The sequence below is a fragment of the Colossoma macropomum genome, unplaced genomic scaffold (assembly GCF_904425465.1).
Source record: "Colossoma macropomum unplaced genomic scaffold, Colossoma_macropomum, whole genome shotgun sequence".
Lineage (NCBI taxonomy): Eukaryota > Metazoa > Chordata > Actinopteri > Characiformes > Serrasalmidae > Colossoma > Colossoma macropomum.
In genome coordinates this window covers 34226164-34243821 of record NW_023494795.1, presented here as the reverse complement: position 1 = coordinate 34243821, position 17658 = coordinate 34226164, and the positions used below count along the sequence as shown (strand labels likewise).

General features: G+C 37.2%; 1 protein-coding gene across 3 annotated transcripts in view; it reads right to left on the bottom strand.

Annotated features, from left to right (window-relative positions):
• The window catches only part of fig4a (FIG4 phosphoinositide 5-phosphatase a), a 103271-nt gene that overhangs the window by 63068 nt on the left and 22545 nt on the right, over window positions 1-17658 (bottom strand). For all 3 annotated transcript variants that reach the window (XM_036582293.1, XM_036582294.1, XM_036582295.1), the window contains 3 exons: window positions 16970-17098; window positions 8493-8593; window positions 5412-5574 (listed from right to left, as the gene is read on the bottom strand). In XM_036582293.1, coding sequence (XP_036438186.1) covers window positions 5412-5574; window positions 8493-8593; window positions 16970-17098 — 393 coding nt within the window. The remainder of the gene's footprint in view (window positions 1-5411; window positions 5575-8492; window positions 8594-16969; window positions 17099-17658) is intronic.

Below are 17658 nucleotides of genomic sequence, written 5' to 3'. Positions count from 1 at the left end.
TCAAACAATCGCCATTAGGTGATTATGTAAAAACTGTGACAAGCCTACCTGTGAGCCATTTTCCAATTAATGATAATGAGTAACATAATTGGCTGAAAAGATCCTAATTACACTTCTATTTCTACTCCAATCCACCCAATAACTTTACATGCTGACATAGATATGAAATCTATTCTTAAAAAAGTGTATAGTAATGACAAAACAGGCATGTCGTCGCACCTGTTTAATAAGGACCGGCCCCAAAAATTGCCTTATTTGTCTGAAATCAGGTGCAAGGAGGAAGCCTGCAATAACAACTGCCTTCAGCCCAAACAAACATAAAATACAGAACAGCTCTTGAGAAAGCAAGCAGGATATTAACACTAAGGTCTTGAGGGAGAAACGTCTGTTACCCAGTGCACCCTGCATGAGCCAAAACGATTAACAAAATGGCAGAATTCAAAAAGAAGGCAAGAAGCTGAGCGCTCACAAAAGCAAATTTAGGTCAGGGGCCATGCTTTTGAGGCATGCTCCTTACGCAAATTTCCTCTCTACTGAGAGGCTTCATTGAACGGATACCTAGCTCATTCAAATTCTGTTCAATAGTACTTGGTCAATCATTAATCCTTCATGAAAAGCTAAGCATTGATTTGTGAACCTCTTTAGGAGTGTGTAGGGGAGGAGGAGACTATTCAGAAGCAGGTGAGGACTGAACGATCAAGAGCATCTTCTCTTTCAGTAGCTATTCATTAGATCACAGCAGGTCAAACAATTGATGGAAATCTGACGGGACGACAAGCTTGTGTAACTCCCAGTGTGCACTCGTGTTTGTATATGTTGTTTTCAATGCTAAATATCACAAGTTCTAGAAATCAAAATCGTGCCAGTCATGCTTGAACCCCAATCATGCTTTTAAAGTCAAACTGAAAGCAAAAGGAACCTTTTTTGTCTTGTTAAAGTACAGTGCCTTCTGACCGCCTCAGAACGTCTTCTGAGTTTTGACTACATCTCTATGCTCTCCTGGGGAGAAATAATACTAACCAATCATCCATCATCAAGGAAGAAACCACTAAGCATCCCTAAACCTCAACACTCATTAAGAATGCAAAGATCTATGAATATGCATGATTATGCAAATTGTAAAATCCCCTTTGTCTCCTCGTTTCTAAACCCCACCCCTTCCTCCCACTACCCTATCTGCATGGAAGAGCAGAAACAAAGCTCCCACCAGTGATGCAAGACTCCAGGTTTTCTAGAGTGTCCGACTCTTGACTCCTGCCACTAGAATCGAAAGAGTGGACTCTTCAGTTCCACTTAATTTTCACCAAGACAGCACCAGAGATGACAATAAAGGGACATAACAGAGATTTAACCAACCTAAACATAGTTTACCAAGTTTTTGAGTATCTACATATAAATCATTGATTATTTAGTGTATCTATAGTACATATATCAGGCTGCTGAGAGTTGAGACTATTGGACAAAACAAAACAATGTGCTGAGAAAATCATTATTGTCACTGTAGTTCTTTGAAAATGAACCAGTTAACCAGATTTAAAGTAAACACTGGAGAAGCTCTTTTCACAAGCCTAAAGCTGTCTTCTTATCCACATTTTCCACTCCACCTTAAACGATGCAGCACCAGAAGCACCAGGACAAAGCTTCAGCATCAATTAAGGTGGAACAAAAAATATTAATAATAAGCTGGTGAGTAAGAGGCAAACTTCAGCTGCACCCTCTCTTCAACCTTCTATTAAAAAAAGAATAGTGTGTAGCTCTGGTTTTTGTTTCTAATAGTTGTTTATTGCAACCCTAATCATGAAGAAAATGAAAAATTTCGTTTTCCACAAAACAGAGTTTGGGTGCAGTGTACCAAAACATTTTTGTAACCAAGGTTTGTGCTTACTGTAGCTGGAGAGTGTTGGCATATGATTGCATATGATGCAAGACTGCTTAAATAGGCTTGGCTTTCACTATAGCGCCCCCTTGCTGTAAGACTTGCAATACAGCTTGAGATTGCATTGCAGTATGAGGTACGTCAGGATACATTTTTGTGCAAAACCATTAAACTACTCAAACTCTTTCCTGTATTACAAACACCTCCATTAACTGCCCCTCAAGCTAATCACAATGAAAAAACACAGACTCATCAGAATCAAAAAGTAGACTCTAAGCATTTAGCCTATTAGAGAAATTGGTCAAGAGTTGACCTCAACTCCCAGACATATTAGAGTGGAAGAATCGACTCTTTTGGAATCAACTCGCCATCACTGCGTCCCTCTGTAGCTTTAATAATTAGAAAGATTCTGTCTTTGTCATTCCAGCGTTGGTCACTCACTCAGATTGGAGTCCTTATTCTCTAATGGTTTAGCAATTCCAACAAATTTAAGCTAACATTTGCCTTTGGTGCCAGTGAGGACAGGAATTAAAAGAAGCTCCACAAACAAAAACACAGATTTATCCACATAGAGTTAAGGCTTTATCCTCAAAACTTGCATTAGTGCAGCTTCAATGAGCCAGCGTGAAGCCCATTCTCACTTCCCTGTCACATCTGAGCCGTCTGCTAGCTTTGTTGCATTTACTTACAAATTTAATGCAAGTTAACAAAAAGACAAGCATATTCATATCTACCTAGGCCTCTTTAGGTCCCTCTCAGAGTCATTGATTAACGGCTCTGATATGTATGATTCATCCAGCAACATTGCAAAAACAGTGAATGGAAATCAGAGGAAGTAAAATTAGGATGGGGATGAATGATTAGACTCCATACTAGACTGAAGTTGTGTGTAAAGCTGTTTAGTCCTTCTCTCTAAACTAACATTAGCTTCCAGTGCTAACGAGGACAGCTTCAGTGAGCTGGAAAGGATCTGTGCTATGGTGTGGTGAAGCCATAGAATGTTATACTACTGCAATGCAGAACAGCTCTACACATTATGTTCGACAGTTTATTAGACAGACGTGGATTAAAAATTTGAGTGTCATTTTAAATACAAATAGTATTCATCTATTTCACCTAACAGCATACTGCACAGTCCAAACAAGTAAGCTAGGTTAACACAAACATGCTCTGTAGCTAAAGGCAAGTTTCCTGTCACCACTATCATAATCTTTTCATTAGTATATATGGTATATTGGACTGTGACAGGTTTAAGCTCATTTGTGACCAAAACTAAGCTACTATGCAGCATCCCACTAATAATTTTTTTCAGATGTACTGACAAAATCTATTTTTTAAAGAAAAGCATGAACTCTGCTCTGTGACAACACATTTGATACAAATAGCACTCTATATAATCATAATAAGCCATCCAAGAGGAGTTAACCATTTAAATAGCACATTTTTGCATGCAGGGTGCCTTTAACTGTTTATGTAAGAGAAAAAGATTTATTGAAAGATTATCCACATCAGTCTTGGAACACAATTTTTTGCATCGTGTTCAAGTTACAGATTATAAAGACAGCACTTGTCAATATGCAGGATCACATAATATATTTCTGATGCAACTATACTGGATCCCGAACTGCAGTATTTTCATGGACAGTGGCTCAAAACCTTCATGTCAATGTCCACTTGGATGATCGCAGTAGACAGAACACATACTGGGTGGGAAAGGTGCAGAAGTAGAGGAGAATGAGAAATGGAAGCAGTACAGCAACTTATGCATACACAAGAAGCCCCTTTCTGCTGTCACCTGAGGCAAGGAGGCACTTGGAAGTAAGTGGCTAGAGCAGCGGGTTAAGAGACACACTGTGCATGAGTGTGTAAATGCATACAAAATGTCACTCTGCTCTGAAGGAAAGACGGAGATTACAAAAGAAAGAATAAGTGGATTACTGATACCAAACCTTGCAACATCTGAACCAAGTGAACACATATATACAGCAAATAACATTGTGGCCAATGAAGAAATGATGCAAGAATAAAAGGTAAAATATGAGCAACAGCAATTCTTCAAACTTTACCTCTGAATGCTGTCATCATAACTTTTTGTAATGAAAAGACAACAATGACATTTTTAGATTTTAAACCACTCAGCAAGCAACCAAACACAAATCTTGATGTTACTCTGATTGACCAAATATCTCTGACATCTAAAATAAATAAAATCATTTGCATTCTAGTCAGAATGTGTACATTAAAGAGGAAATCTGGGGAAAAATCTGCACAATTAACTGGTTAAGATATAAACAGTCATTCATAGCTCAGGTGAACAATACAGAGTTTTGTCGTTTTTTTTCTTTTTTTTGTTTTTTTTGTTTTTTTTTACAGTGGTGGCGATAGAAACCAGACATCCGAAGAGTTTAACTGCCAAGTTATTGCATTAAATGGTTACAAATACGCAGCCTGAAGTCTGAGACTTTGTTTTATGATTCATGACATTACATATAAAAACTCAGAAGAAGACGTGTAGGTTCAGTGGTGCTTTTGAATAGTAAACACAATGGCTATACTTGTGCTGCAGATATGGTGATCTCTGTGTTAGTATATGGTTCCTGTGACCACCCTTGCAAATAAATGCGAGTCGATAAGTTTCGCCACAATGTCTGAATGACTATGTCCCAACCACTAAAGTAAGAAAAAAGGTGAAAAAATTTTAAAATTTCTGTATAACTGCTGTAATGCAACTAAAAACTGGATGTGCAGTGTTATATTGCTGCTTCCTTTTTATGTGTTGCATTAGTTTAACAAAGCATAGTCACAACCATTAGAACGTTACTTGCAGACGCCGGTGTCTATGCCACAAAGGCATGCCTGAAGAGGTTAAAAATATTGCTACATAAAATCCAATTTAATCAGTATATTAGTTGTGCCTATCACACTACAAAGCATTCACACAAACTAACATTCAAACAGTAGAATTACAAGCAATGCACACTGCATGCCAGAAATATTCCTGCACTCAACACCAATTTTGTCCTGGAGATGTATCTTCCTGTGGAGTCTTAGTTCAACCACAATCAGCCATAGCTATTCCAATTAATTTCTAATTAGCTATTCCAGCTAATTAACTTCTTCAAATGTCTCTGATTGGCTTGATCAGACTGCGTAAGTGTTAGGTAAGGAGAGTGCGGCGCATTAAAAGCAGGTTGGATCTAAACTCTGCAGGAAAGTACACCTCCAGGAGGAGGGCTGGTGTCCACTGTATTAGGGCATATTCTATAGGGTAGGGGTTGGGAACTCCCATCCTGGAGGGCCAGATTCCTGTACAGTTTAGTGATTTCCTGCTCAAACACACCAACTCAGCAGGAAGTTACCAGATACAGTAGATGTGTTAGAGCAGGGAAATCATCAAACTGTGATTTATTACCCCACCTGACCTATAGGGTATTAAGTCAAAGGGCATTTTACCCTGTAACAGAACTTTATAAAAAGAAAACTGACACATGAAATACAAAAATAAAGAGTTATTTTTCCTAGAACATGGGCTTACATCGTATTGGTGGTTTGGGCATCATGGTGGAGATGTCCTGAGACCAGTAGAGAGGTACAGAGCCTCGCACCTGCACATAAGAGGAGTAACTGCCTGCCGTGAATGACATCACTGAGGCATCGTGAATGATCTGCTCCGTCTCCACCTCGTTCGCCACGTCACCCTTCAGGCACACACACAACAGGCAAATACAGTCATTTGCAAAAGTTTGGGTACCCCTGGTCAACTGATGTTTTGTTGATTTAAATAAGTGCACATCTTCTAAAGAGAACACATCTCTGAACTTTTTCATGCACAATTGCTGTTTATTTGCTGAACGTAATTTGCTGACAAATATAACATCAAATGTGGCCTTTGCAAAAGTTTGAAAAAATATTTTATTTTTATCCTTTGTTATCAAAACTCAAAATAGAGATTGTGCACTAAAAAAAAAAATTTAATACACAGAAACTGTTTACAAAATTAAACAAAAAAAAAATTAAGTTGCCTGTTAAGAATGTGCTAACTTATTTTCACTTAAAAAATGAACAAAATATATAATTTGACTGAGGTGTGTTCAAACTTTTGCACAACTGTAAAAAAGTTTGATTTTTAATTTTCATTTTAAAGATTTCACTTTAAAGATTTTGTTAGTATAAAAATTTGAGATGCACCAAAACTTTGGCCACTAAAAGAAAAAAAAAGCCCTATGAGAAAGTGTCAAATTAACTTTACTATAAAAACGTTACTATTTCCCTCCCATATTTTACAACTAATTCTAATCCTAATGAAAGTGAGAACTTCTGCACTGGCCAGCACTGACACGTTCAAACAGTTTGAGCAGCAGCAGAAAAACAGTAAAAATGTCAGTCATGTGGAACCACTACACAGATTCTATGAGGCACACTGAACAAGCCATTTGTAATCACTGTTCATGGTGAGTATCAAGAGGGGGTACTACATTCAACAACTGCAGTAACTTCACTTTAGTAACTTTTTATTTATTGTCAGCTTTTTTTGGGTTTCCATTTTAGTTTTTGACAAAGGGTGTCCTGGGTTTTCAGTTTGGCCAAGAATTTTAATATCGGTCATCACTATATAAAATGGCTCTTCACCAATACTTTGGGTATACTTTGTCAACTCAAAACTTTTGCCCTAAAGTTTGAGTGGTGATGAGTGCTGACATCATAACAAGGGAATCGCATGCATGGGACATGTCAGTGTTTCTAAAATAAGTACTTTTGTCCTGGATGAACTGTTGCTTTTGCAAAGAACAATGGCAAGATCTAAAGTTATTGCAAACAGACAAAAGAAATACTCTTACTTCTTAAAACATTTTAAAACATTTGATTGGCAGTGTCAAACCCTCAAAAGGTCAAGACTAAGTGACCTCTGAATTACATTTAATGTAAAAAAAAAAGTTCTGCTCTTCTGTTCAAATCAGAGAACACATGAACACATCATCATGCAGACACATGGCACAAAAAGAGCAAAACATATTTACAACCCCATTTCCAAAAAGGTTGGGATGCTGTGCAGAATGTAAATAAAAACAGAATGCAATCATATGCAAATCATGTACACCATATTTTAAAGGAAAATACTACAAAGACAACAGATCAAATGTTGAAACTAAGAAATTTGTTTTTTGAAAAATATATGCCCATTTAAAATTTGATGCCAACAACATGTTCCAAAAAAGTTGGGACAGGGGAATGTTAACTTCTGTGTTGCATCACTTTTTCTTTTAACAACACTCTGTAAGCGTTTGGGAACTGAGAAGACCAACTGCTGTAGTTTTGAAAGTGACATACTTCCCATTCTTGTTTGATATAGGATTTCAGCTGTTCAACAGTTCGGGGTCTCCTTTGTCATATTTTTCATTTCATAAATGTGCCAAGTGTTATCAGTGGTGACAGGTCTGGACTGCAGGCAGGTCAGTTTAGCACCCAGACTCTTTTTATATATAGCAATGCTGCTGTAATACATACAGAATTTGGTTTGACCTTGTCTTGCTGAAATAATCAAGGCCTTCCCTGAGAAACACATCATCTGGATGGCAGCATATGTTGCCAAAACATGTATATATCATTCAGCATCAGTGGTGCCATCACAGATGTGTACATCACTCATGTCATGTGCACTAATGCATCCCTATACCATCATGAATACTGGCCTTTGAACTGTATGCTGATAATAAGCTGAGTGGTCTTTTGCCCGGAGGACACCTTGTCCATGATTTCCAAAAAGAATTTTCAATGTTTATTTGTTGGACCACAGGACACTTTTCCGCTTCCCCTCAGTCCATTTTAAAGGAGCTTGGGCCCAGAGAGGGCGGTGGCGTTTCTGGATCCTGTTTATATATGCTTTCTTCTTTGCGTTTTAGAGTTTTAACTTGCATTTGTGCATGCAGTGATGAACTATGTTCACAGACAGTGGTTTTTAGAAGTGTTCCTGAGCCACTACTGATATCCACTACAGAATCATGCCTGTTTTTATTGCACCTGAAGGCCAAAAACTCATGGCCAGCAAACACTGGTTTTGGCCTTGTCCCTTGCATACAGAGATTTCTCCAGATGCTCTGAATCTTTTAATGTTATTATGTACCGTAGATGATTAAAAGCAGAAGTTCTTTGGTATTTTATATTGAGAAATGTTATTCTTGAATTGTTGCACTATTTGCCCACTCAGTCTTCACAGAGTGGTGAACCCCTTCTCATCTTAACTTCTGAAAGACTCAGCCTCTCTGGGATGCTTTTTTATACCCAATCATGTTACTAACCTGTTGCCAATCAACCACCAGGTATTTTTTTTTTTTAGCATTACACAACTTTACCAGCCTTTTGTTGCCCCCATTCCAACTTTTTTGGAACGTGTTGTTGGCATCAAATTCAAAATGGGCAAATATTTAAAAAAAAATAAAATAAATAAAATTTGATATGTCGTCTTTGTACTATTTTCAATGGAATATAGGGTTTAAGTGATATGTACATCATCGCATTTTGTTTTTATTTGCATTTTGCACAGCGTCCCAACTTTTTTGGAAACGGGGTTGTATTTGTATGTTAGACCTAACAAGATGCAAAAGCACATATAACGCACCTCACAGTTGGCTCCTCTCTTGAGAAAGCGTGTTCCAGCGAAGCGGCTAGAGCGCCGAGCAATAAGGGTGACATAAACTGGCCGTCCGTAGATAAGCAACTCTGGGATTCGGAGTTAAGGACATGCACATCTTCATGGATTGTGGTCTATGCTATATAATTTAATTTCTCCACCTGTTCTGTTGCATGAACACAATAAAAATAAACTTTAATTCATTTATTTATTATTTTATTCATAATTGGTTTAATTCTGCACTGATTTAAAGTTTACCCATTCTGCTCTCTGCAAACTCCAAGATAGTATGAGAATGTACAAATTCCCTCCATAAAAACATCAGGGATGGGCAATTGTAAAATAAACTTCTGTGAATTTGAAGGGTCATGTCAAATAAGCTCAAAAAGTCAGAAAATATTAGAAAATGAGTATAACTTGACCTGTTTACTTGACCAGACCCCACACTACTTGAACAGCTGTTGTTACTTTATGGAAGCTTCACCGGTCCAGTCTACACAAGGCAAAAAACACTTGAGGGCTGAATTTCAGGCAGCTGCTTGCTGAGCTGACTCACGCAGCTCTGCACAAGAGCCTCAGAGCACCTGTCACTAAGCAACTACTGCTTGCAATGGCATCTAACTAAAACTTAGAAAGAGCCAATTTGGTAGCTAATATGAAAGTTTGAAGAGAGATGGCACCAACAAAAGCTGAGACAATCAAACAACACAGCCTGTAAATGCTTTCCAGAAAAAGTAGAACATTTGGTTCACAAAATAGACAAATCAGACCTTTGTGTGTGTTTACTTGCAACATAAATTTGGTGCTTATATTTGTAATATAACTATGTCTCTCCTGCACCCAACATTTGCAATGCTTTAGTCATAATGCCTGACAGTACAGTGCTACATGTGTCTACATGACCTACTGCCTGACTGTGTGGACACCTGAGTGCATCAGCACAAAACACCACAGAAGGAAGAGCATAACTTCATCAATCCAATCCCTAAAATATGGAAATGTAGCAAATTACTCAGCACCTTATTGCTATGAGTGTCAATGTGCCACTTGGGAGCCATTCATTTGGCATTTTAAATGGCCCATATCATGGAAAAGCTAATTTTTCTCAAATTTTTGACACAAAGAAGTTTGATGTGATTGGATTTTGTGGATTCTGTGCGAAGGATACTGCGTGCACGTTTACTAAGTCAGTCTCTTGCTGTATTTGTCAGACAAAAATATCCCGCCAGTTGCATGGATGACTAATGCAATATATAAACAAATGAGAGAGAAGTCGAAGAAAGAAGCTACACAAATCAGCTGCTTTCATCTCTGCTGTGACAAGGTGGTTAATAGGCCCTTTTCATATTTCTGCATTTTTTCTGCTGTAAGTACTCGTTGTAGGGTAAGTAATGCTGCTTCCACTAAAGCATTGACAATAACAACAATGGGTAGAGCGTGTACAGCTTACTCAAGGGTTCGAGTCTGAAGCAAAAACAAACTTCAGTTTCAGTGGTTTGTCAGCTAATGATGAGCAAAGGAAAAATCAGGTTGTGCAATTAACAAAGGAATAATCTTTGTCATATGGAGAAAAAGAACATCTGTGTCAGCATTTCACAGCTGCTGACCAACATTAACATGCAGTTCATGCTTTAAAGATGCTGTGACAGCTGCTTTCAGCGAAACAGTTCATTTTCTCCCTCAAAAGCTGTCAGAATCTCAGAGAGCGAGTCCTCAGCGGGCAGCAGATGTTCGTTAGGTGTTTGTGAAAAACATATACAGTGGCGTTATGACCCGACAAGCGCCCCTGTCGGTATGTGTGCGTGTTTAGCTTTTTATCAACTAGTTTATTGTTAGTGAGCTGTTTCAACATCTCCAACATAGCTTATTTAGTGTTTTGGTAATAGCTGTTTTATTAAGGTCTGACTTATGGGATCACCAACTAACAACAAAAGGAACTAGTAACTAAATGTTAAAGACTAAAATGCAACTGAAGATTCCTTCTCTCATAGATTTCCTTAAGAAGAAGCAAAAGTAATAGCATTTGATACTCAGAAAAGAGCGAATCCATCAAAATGTTACTTAAGTACATATAATTCATTAAATGTAACCAGTTACTGCCCACCTCTTCTACCACGAGTTTCATAGATATAATATATATATATATATATATATATATATATATATATATATATATATATATATATATATATATATATATATATACGAGAGCAGGGAAACTGAAGTGTGGGCTATGTACAGCACTTTGTATATTAAGAGGTTAAATGCTACCTACCCATCCCTTTAAAGAGGAAAATTCTGGAAATGTTTTCTATTCAGAAGTAGGTGATAAGTATAGCTATTACTAATACACTTGTCCTGAGTACACAGCAGAGAAGCCTTAACCCAATGGAAGGGTGATGCTCTGTAAACAACTATTCAGCAGAAGTTAGCTTTGCTCAGAAGTGCAATCTGTACATCTCTCTCGCTTGACCTAGTTCTCCCATTCTTGCCTTTCTCTCTTAATCTGGAATTTTTACAGGAGGATGGGCTGAATTCCAGGAATCAGTATCCAGCCTCTTCACCGGTTGCGAGTGTATGTGCATACATCACAAAAACAAAACACAGAAACACATCAAAATCCCTGGAGACGCACTGCCCACCTTAAGCCTGCCTAGACAGGCTCCACTCCAAGGTGCTAAAGCCATGAATACAAATACATTCATTAAAAACAGTGCTAATCAACTAAGCTCATATGTTTGCTCATAGTCACACATGCATGATTGTGTGTGGAGCACTAACATCTTTGTAAGGAATACAGAAAAAAAGAATTCACATATTTTTTTTTACTTCATTTTCCCTGTGATAAGAAGTTATTTGTTTTCTTGAGATGTCAAGATTCTATCTATGTCATTATCATGACTTGACAAATGTTGATACCTGAATAACTTGTGATCTTAAGAAAACAAATACAGATTTTAACTGTGATCACTACTGTCAGAAAATGGGGCTGCAGCTTTTATTAAACATTTTGTTAAACACTGAACGCATCATTTGCCTTCAAGAGGGTGAGTTGTGGGATTTGTTTTATTTTCTTGTTCTTTATTCTTTTTCCTTATTTTATTTGTGACTTGCTATTTGGAGAAAATTCCTGTATCTGTCAGTCCCTGGCTGCTCTGGCTTAGAGTCCATTATGGTAGGGCCACTGATATGTCAACAGGCTATGATGGTCAATAGTGCTAGTGGTGATGGGGCAGTAAGGAGTAGAGCACTTTGCGAGATTTACATTCACAGCTGTCACAAAGGGAAAAAAACTTGAGTCATGTGGGTAAACTGTGGTCAGGGCGTCCATATAATTAAGCGTGATGGCTTCACATCTCAGGAAAAACTCTTTTAATTATATCAAGAATATAGTCATTAACAAAAAAATTAAAGATTAAGAAAATTTTATATTTCCTCAAGATCACAGGAAAATTGTTCTGTTTCTTTGGGAAAACAACAGATGTTTTGTCATGACAATAACAAGAAAATACGTAACCATTAACCTGGGGAAATGGAGTAAATAAAATATGTGAATTCATGGATTTTTATGGCTTCCGTATCTTGGACCCTCTATTAAAGTAAGACGTTTTTTTACCTCTTCATCTCTCTCACACATGCACAGATTACAAGCACAGGTAAATACACATCCACTCTCATAGAGGTATTATCTCAAACATTGCCGTGCTCTAAACAGCAGGTACACGTGAGTAAACTGTGAAAACCATGCAGAAAGTGTGCTTAGATCGGGGCTTTAAATCTTTGCAGATTAGAAGTCTAAGTTTGCCTCTCACAGAGAGTGCACAAAGCACAAAAGGCAAATGAATGCATTATGCTCATTTTAGCTCTCACTGCTTATAAGCCTGGTGGCAAGCACATGAAAATATGAGAGAGAGAGAGTGTGAGAGAGAGAGAGAGAGAGAGAGAGAGAGAGAGAGAGAGAGAGAGAGAGAGAGAGAGAGAGGTAAATATTTGTAAATGAGGGCCACAGAAATACAGAAAGCCTTTCACATCACTGCTCCCTTTAAGAACCCAATTAAAGAGGAAGCAGCAGATCAGAAATAACACTTGATTCTGCTTATTTTGCCTAAATGAACACTTACACTGAACAGTGTATCTAATTACTGCAAGACAACATACATACGTTATTCTGCCACTGTTGTCACTGTACCACTATGCTGTTTGCCACTTTTTACGGCCGATTAGCTTACACAGTTTTGTAGATATTGCTTGCTGAAAAAAGACAACATAATTACCACTACACAACACTAAAGAGATGGGTCTGTGGGTTGACAGTTTAAACTCGCCCCACCAATGATGTTTTGAATTCTGATTAACAAAGGAAAAAGAATAATACATATGAGATACAAACTCCAAAGTACTAGGTCATTATTTTGGGTAATGATGGCAAATTCCAAGAAAGTTTAACTAAAATACAATGAAATGCCAAACAAGTTATTTATATTAACTGAGCAAGTGTGGTATAATCTTCAAAGTGCTGTGTTATTATTTTGGGTAAATTGACGGTACCAAAACAAAATATATATATATACACACATACACACACACACACACACACACCTATTCATTCTTTTTCCTTTGAAAAACTACAAATGTCAAAGGCTACAAATGCTGGCTAAGAGTTTCTAGCTAAACTGGTAAGAGACATAGTCAAATATGTAATTATTATTTGGAGCAGTAAGTTGGATCTTTCATGGTATTCACTCAAACACATTACCTCCCCAGGCAAAACTAATCCAGCCAGAACACAGCTTAAGTACACAGCTTTGTACTTTATTCACATACAATCTTTGTATATCATGTAACTAACAAGTACTTTTTACCTGAAATAACTACACAGCACTTTAAAGTTTGCACCACATACTTGCCCAGTTATTACCAAGAACAAAGGAATTTTGTTGGGCATTTCAGTGTAATTTGGTCAGATTGTCATGGAACTTTGCATCATATCACCCAAAATACTAACCTAGTACTCTGGAGTTTCTACCATGAAATACCTAGAATTTAAGGAACAAAATCATGAATTCTGTCAAAGGAATTAGGCTGAAGGTACAAGGTTGCACAACAGACTACAACATAACAAACAACATACTAAATGCTAGTTTTAGACCAGGTCGACCCTTTACAGTTAAATGGCGGCCAAAATTAAAAATCTCTACATCTGTTGCATCCTACAGCAGTGCCACAGAAGTCTCTAAAATGATCTTTTCCTGTTTAAGACTAGGCCTTTTTGAGTATGTATCCAGAAGGTGGGAAGAACTGAAAAACTACAACTGCTCCAGCGTGGATTTTTGAGGACGGGTATTTTTAATGGTTTTTTTTATTGCTAGGAAGCCAAATTCCTTACTGCAAAATGACTCTTCAGGTGAATAAAGACAGAATAACTGTTTTCTTTATGATTTTCTTTGACAACTGAAGTAAAAGTTAAACCAGTGCTAGCCTGGTTATACTGATTAGCTTTCAGATCAGTGGCTAGGCTGGCTTTCATAATTAGTTGACACCACAGGGATTCCCAATCATCATATGATATGCATTACGCATACTGATTATTGTAGCAAGAACACTGATGAACAAAACTGTGCACTACAGAATACTGCATAGTACAATTAATAACATATTTAACACTAGTTTTAGGCCAAAATGCCATAAAGCCTGCTATCAGCAGTGTTAATGCTGACCGATACTATTTAGCTCTACCATCAGCCACAAAAATCTGCAGTTTCATATAAGTTTCCATTGGAGTGGCTTCCCTCCCTTGTCTACTTGACATATTTGCATGTTTTGCAAGGCTCTCTTTCAACACCGTTTCCACAAAAGTTGGGAAGCTGTGCAAAATGTACATAAAAACAGAATTCAAAATGGGCATATATTTTTTAAAAAACAATAACATTTTTCAGTTTCAACATTTGATATGTTGTCTGTACCATTTTCAATTAAATATAGGGTTTAAATTATTTGCATATCATTGCATTCAGCTTTTAGTCACATTTTGCACAGCATCCCAACTTTTTTGGAAACGGGGCTTTAGATGTACTAAAGCATGTGCAGATTCCACTTTGTTCTTAAGTCAACAAGATGTAGTTGCACATCCTAGCTCTTTAGTATTACATCTGAAATCCAATCTTTATCAATGCCATTTGAGAACTTTAATCCTCTTGCTGAGAAGGATCTTTGTACATAGTTTCTGTCTCTTTTCAAGATCCACATGATCAATGATCTTGATATAGTGAAAGGAATATTGAGAATTACTACTTTTGTCAGAAGGAAATGTGGATACTGGACAATGTCCAGTACACTTTGTTGAGAAATTCTTCTCATTCAATACAATCTTCACATTTGAATACATTTTGAGTACTTGTGCAAACAGTGCCTGACGCCAGAGGCATTCTTTGGCTTTGAGAAAAGATTTAAAATGTGTTTTGTAAAAATACATTAGGAGCGGAGAGGTTTATATTAGGTAAAGTCCCCAAAGAAAACTTATTCTGTCCATTGTAAAGAAATCAGAGCTGGAAAGTTTCTCAAAATAATGAAAACCCTTCTATGAGTAGGTTTGTCTAAACTTTTGACTGGTAGCATATACAGCACATATATGTATAGTATATTTGGTATACATGAATAGCACACAAAATACATACCTATACACATACTATATACACACACACACACAGAAAAAGAGAAGACTGTAGCTTTTTGAGGCTTGAAGGCTCACTGTGTAATTCACGTGTCTGTGAGAGCTAAACACACCTCCCTCAGGACCATCAGAGATGAAGAGAGAAATAGGAAGAGGGAGGAGGGTCAGGCAGAATGAGAAGATTGTCGTGCACAAAAACAAATGAAGGACTGGTAGAGAAAAAGATGTAATGCAGTGGCACAGTTCATAAACAACCCAGAATGAAACAAATGAGGAGGTGGAAAGTAGCAAGAGAGGGCATAATTATGAGAAAAGACTTGAAACTGTGCTCGAGTTGGTAGATAACAGGCATAAAAAAGTTGAAAAAAATGTGCTGCTCTAAAATCAACTGCACACTTTAAAATTTGCAAACGCTGATAATCACTATTATCATGATAACTGCCTGACCTTTTATCACAGTTTATAATATTATTCCGAAATTGATGTTATAAAAAAATATTTGCAGTTAGGACTGAACTTGAGAACCCTGCCATAGAGCACTGAGAAACTGCTTCAATGTAAAATAAAGCATGGAACTAGTAGTATCTGTATTCTACCACCATAAGAAATAATATTTATCATATAATCATTATGAATATGTCATACATATTAGTCTATGACAATGCTTAATATGAAAATCTTTACCTTATTTGTAGCCTTTTTTAATAATATAAAATACGGCTGCAAAAAAATGCTAATTTATGCTAGTGCATTTATGAATTTTTCTATTATGTGTTAGCCTGCTAACAGTGGTCGGTTGTTTTCCATACTGGGGTCAACATTACACATGGATTTTTGATAAATAAAATATTATATAATCTGAGTATTATGACATTCGTCTTTTAGCATATTAGCGGTCAGCTGTAAAAACCTGGTTAAGTTCAGCATTCTTTCATGCCTTTTACTTCATACACATGCAGTTTGTGACTGCAAACATACCTGTTGTATGTGATTACGCATGTTTTTCCTTCTTTGAACTGGGTGAGATGTGAGTTTTCACCTTTTTGAGGGAGAAAAAGTTCTTTGTCTGCTCCTCCTTCTGCTGTGCTGTGGCTTAAATCTTTAATCAGGCCTTTGGGGCAAACTTGAACTTAGGCCAAGAATTTTCTGCCTAAACCACACCATCACATTTAGAGTCCAAACCCAAGCCCAGGCCAAACAAAATTTTGTCTATAACACATCACCATGATTGGAGTCCAAAAATTACTAACAAAAGTCAGAGTCTAACAAAATGCTGTCCAAAACTGACCCGAAGCGGCCCAAAGTGTACAAGAAAATAAAATCGAAAAGATAGTACTTGTGACAATAAGTCATCAAAAGAGCGCATATAAATCACATATAAAATGAGACAATGTAAAATGCTACAATAAAAATAAAATAAATCAGCTGTCCAAAAAAAGGTTTACATTTACTAGTCAAATAATCCTTGTGAACAGCATTTCCAATGTTTTTTCCAACGTACTCAGGTTCTGTCAGGTTCAGACAAGTATTTAAAGCTCTTATGTGGCTGCGCTCATTGTGATCGGTTATAATCTCTAATCAGAGCAAGGTTTCATGTGATTAGAGCGTGACAGGGTATTGGGAGCTTGAGAAAGCATAGCAGATCTGCCTATTTAAAAAATATTGGCGAAACTGCGACTCGTTTGACTAAACTGCAATGACGGTATTTAAAAGTATTACTGAATACTGGCACATGTCTACAATACAGACAAGTGTGCACACATACACACACACATGCACACATATACAAGGATACTAGACTGTCCGCAGAACCCGTGGATGATGTACATGAGCCAGTCTGGATGCACTGTATCCCTAATCTTCTCTAGCAGACGACTGTTCCATACATATTTAGCATAGGGTTCGTTCTTCAAGCCATGGACCACTGAAACACAAACATACAGAAACATTTATTTCATAGGTGCAGATAAAAAGTCCTCTGAACATATTTTTGTTATAAATAAAAAGATGGAAAGTCATTTTAAAGCCCCAGGGAACCTAAATCTGATTGATTTTTAATTAGTGTTAATGTTGGTCTTATGGGCACACAATGACATTTATTATCAGGTCTGACTTTTTTCTCATGTCTTTCACTGTTCAAACCCTTGTATCTCCCCCTGCTGGTGACCTCTGTGTCTGTGTCAGTAAATGAGTTTAATATGGGACCTTTCCAATGTCCACATGAGACTCTGTCAAATTGTTTGTAATGTAAATTTGGTGGTCTTATATATTTGGTAAAAAGCTTGCACAAGACTTGCTCTCACCAATCACAAAGTTGATGTCTCATGTTCCTTTTGTTCCTGTTTAAAAAGTCATACAGTTGTAACCTAGCATGCGAAAACTAATCTAGTGAGTTAAAGCGAAGTAGCAAGCAAACTTGACAGTAAAAGCTAAACTAACTATCTGCTGGCAGATTTTCAAAATCAGCATTGTTACGTTCATACA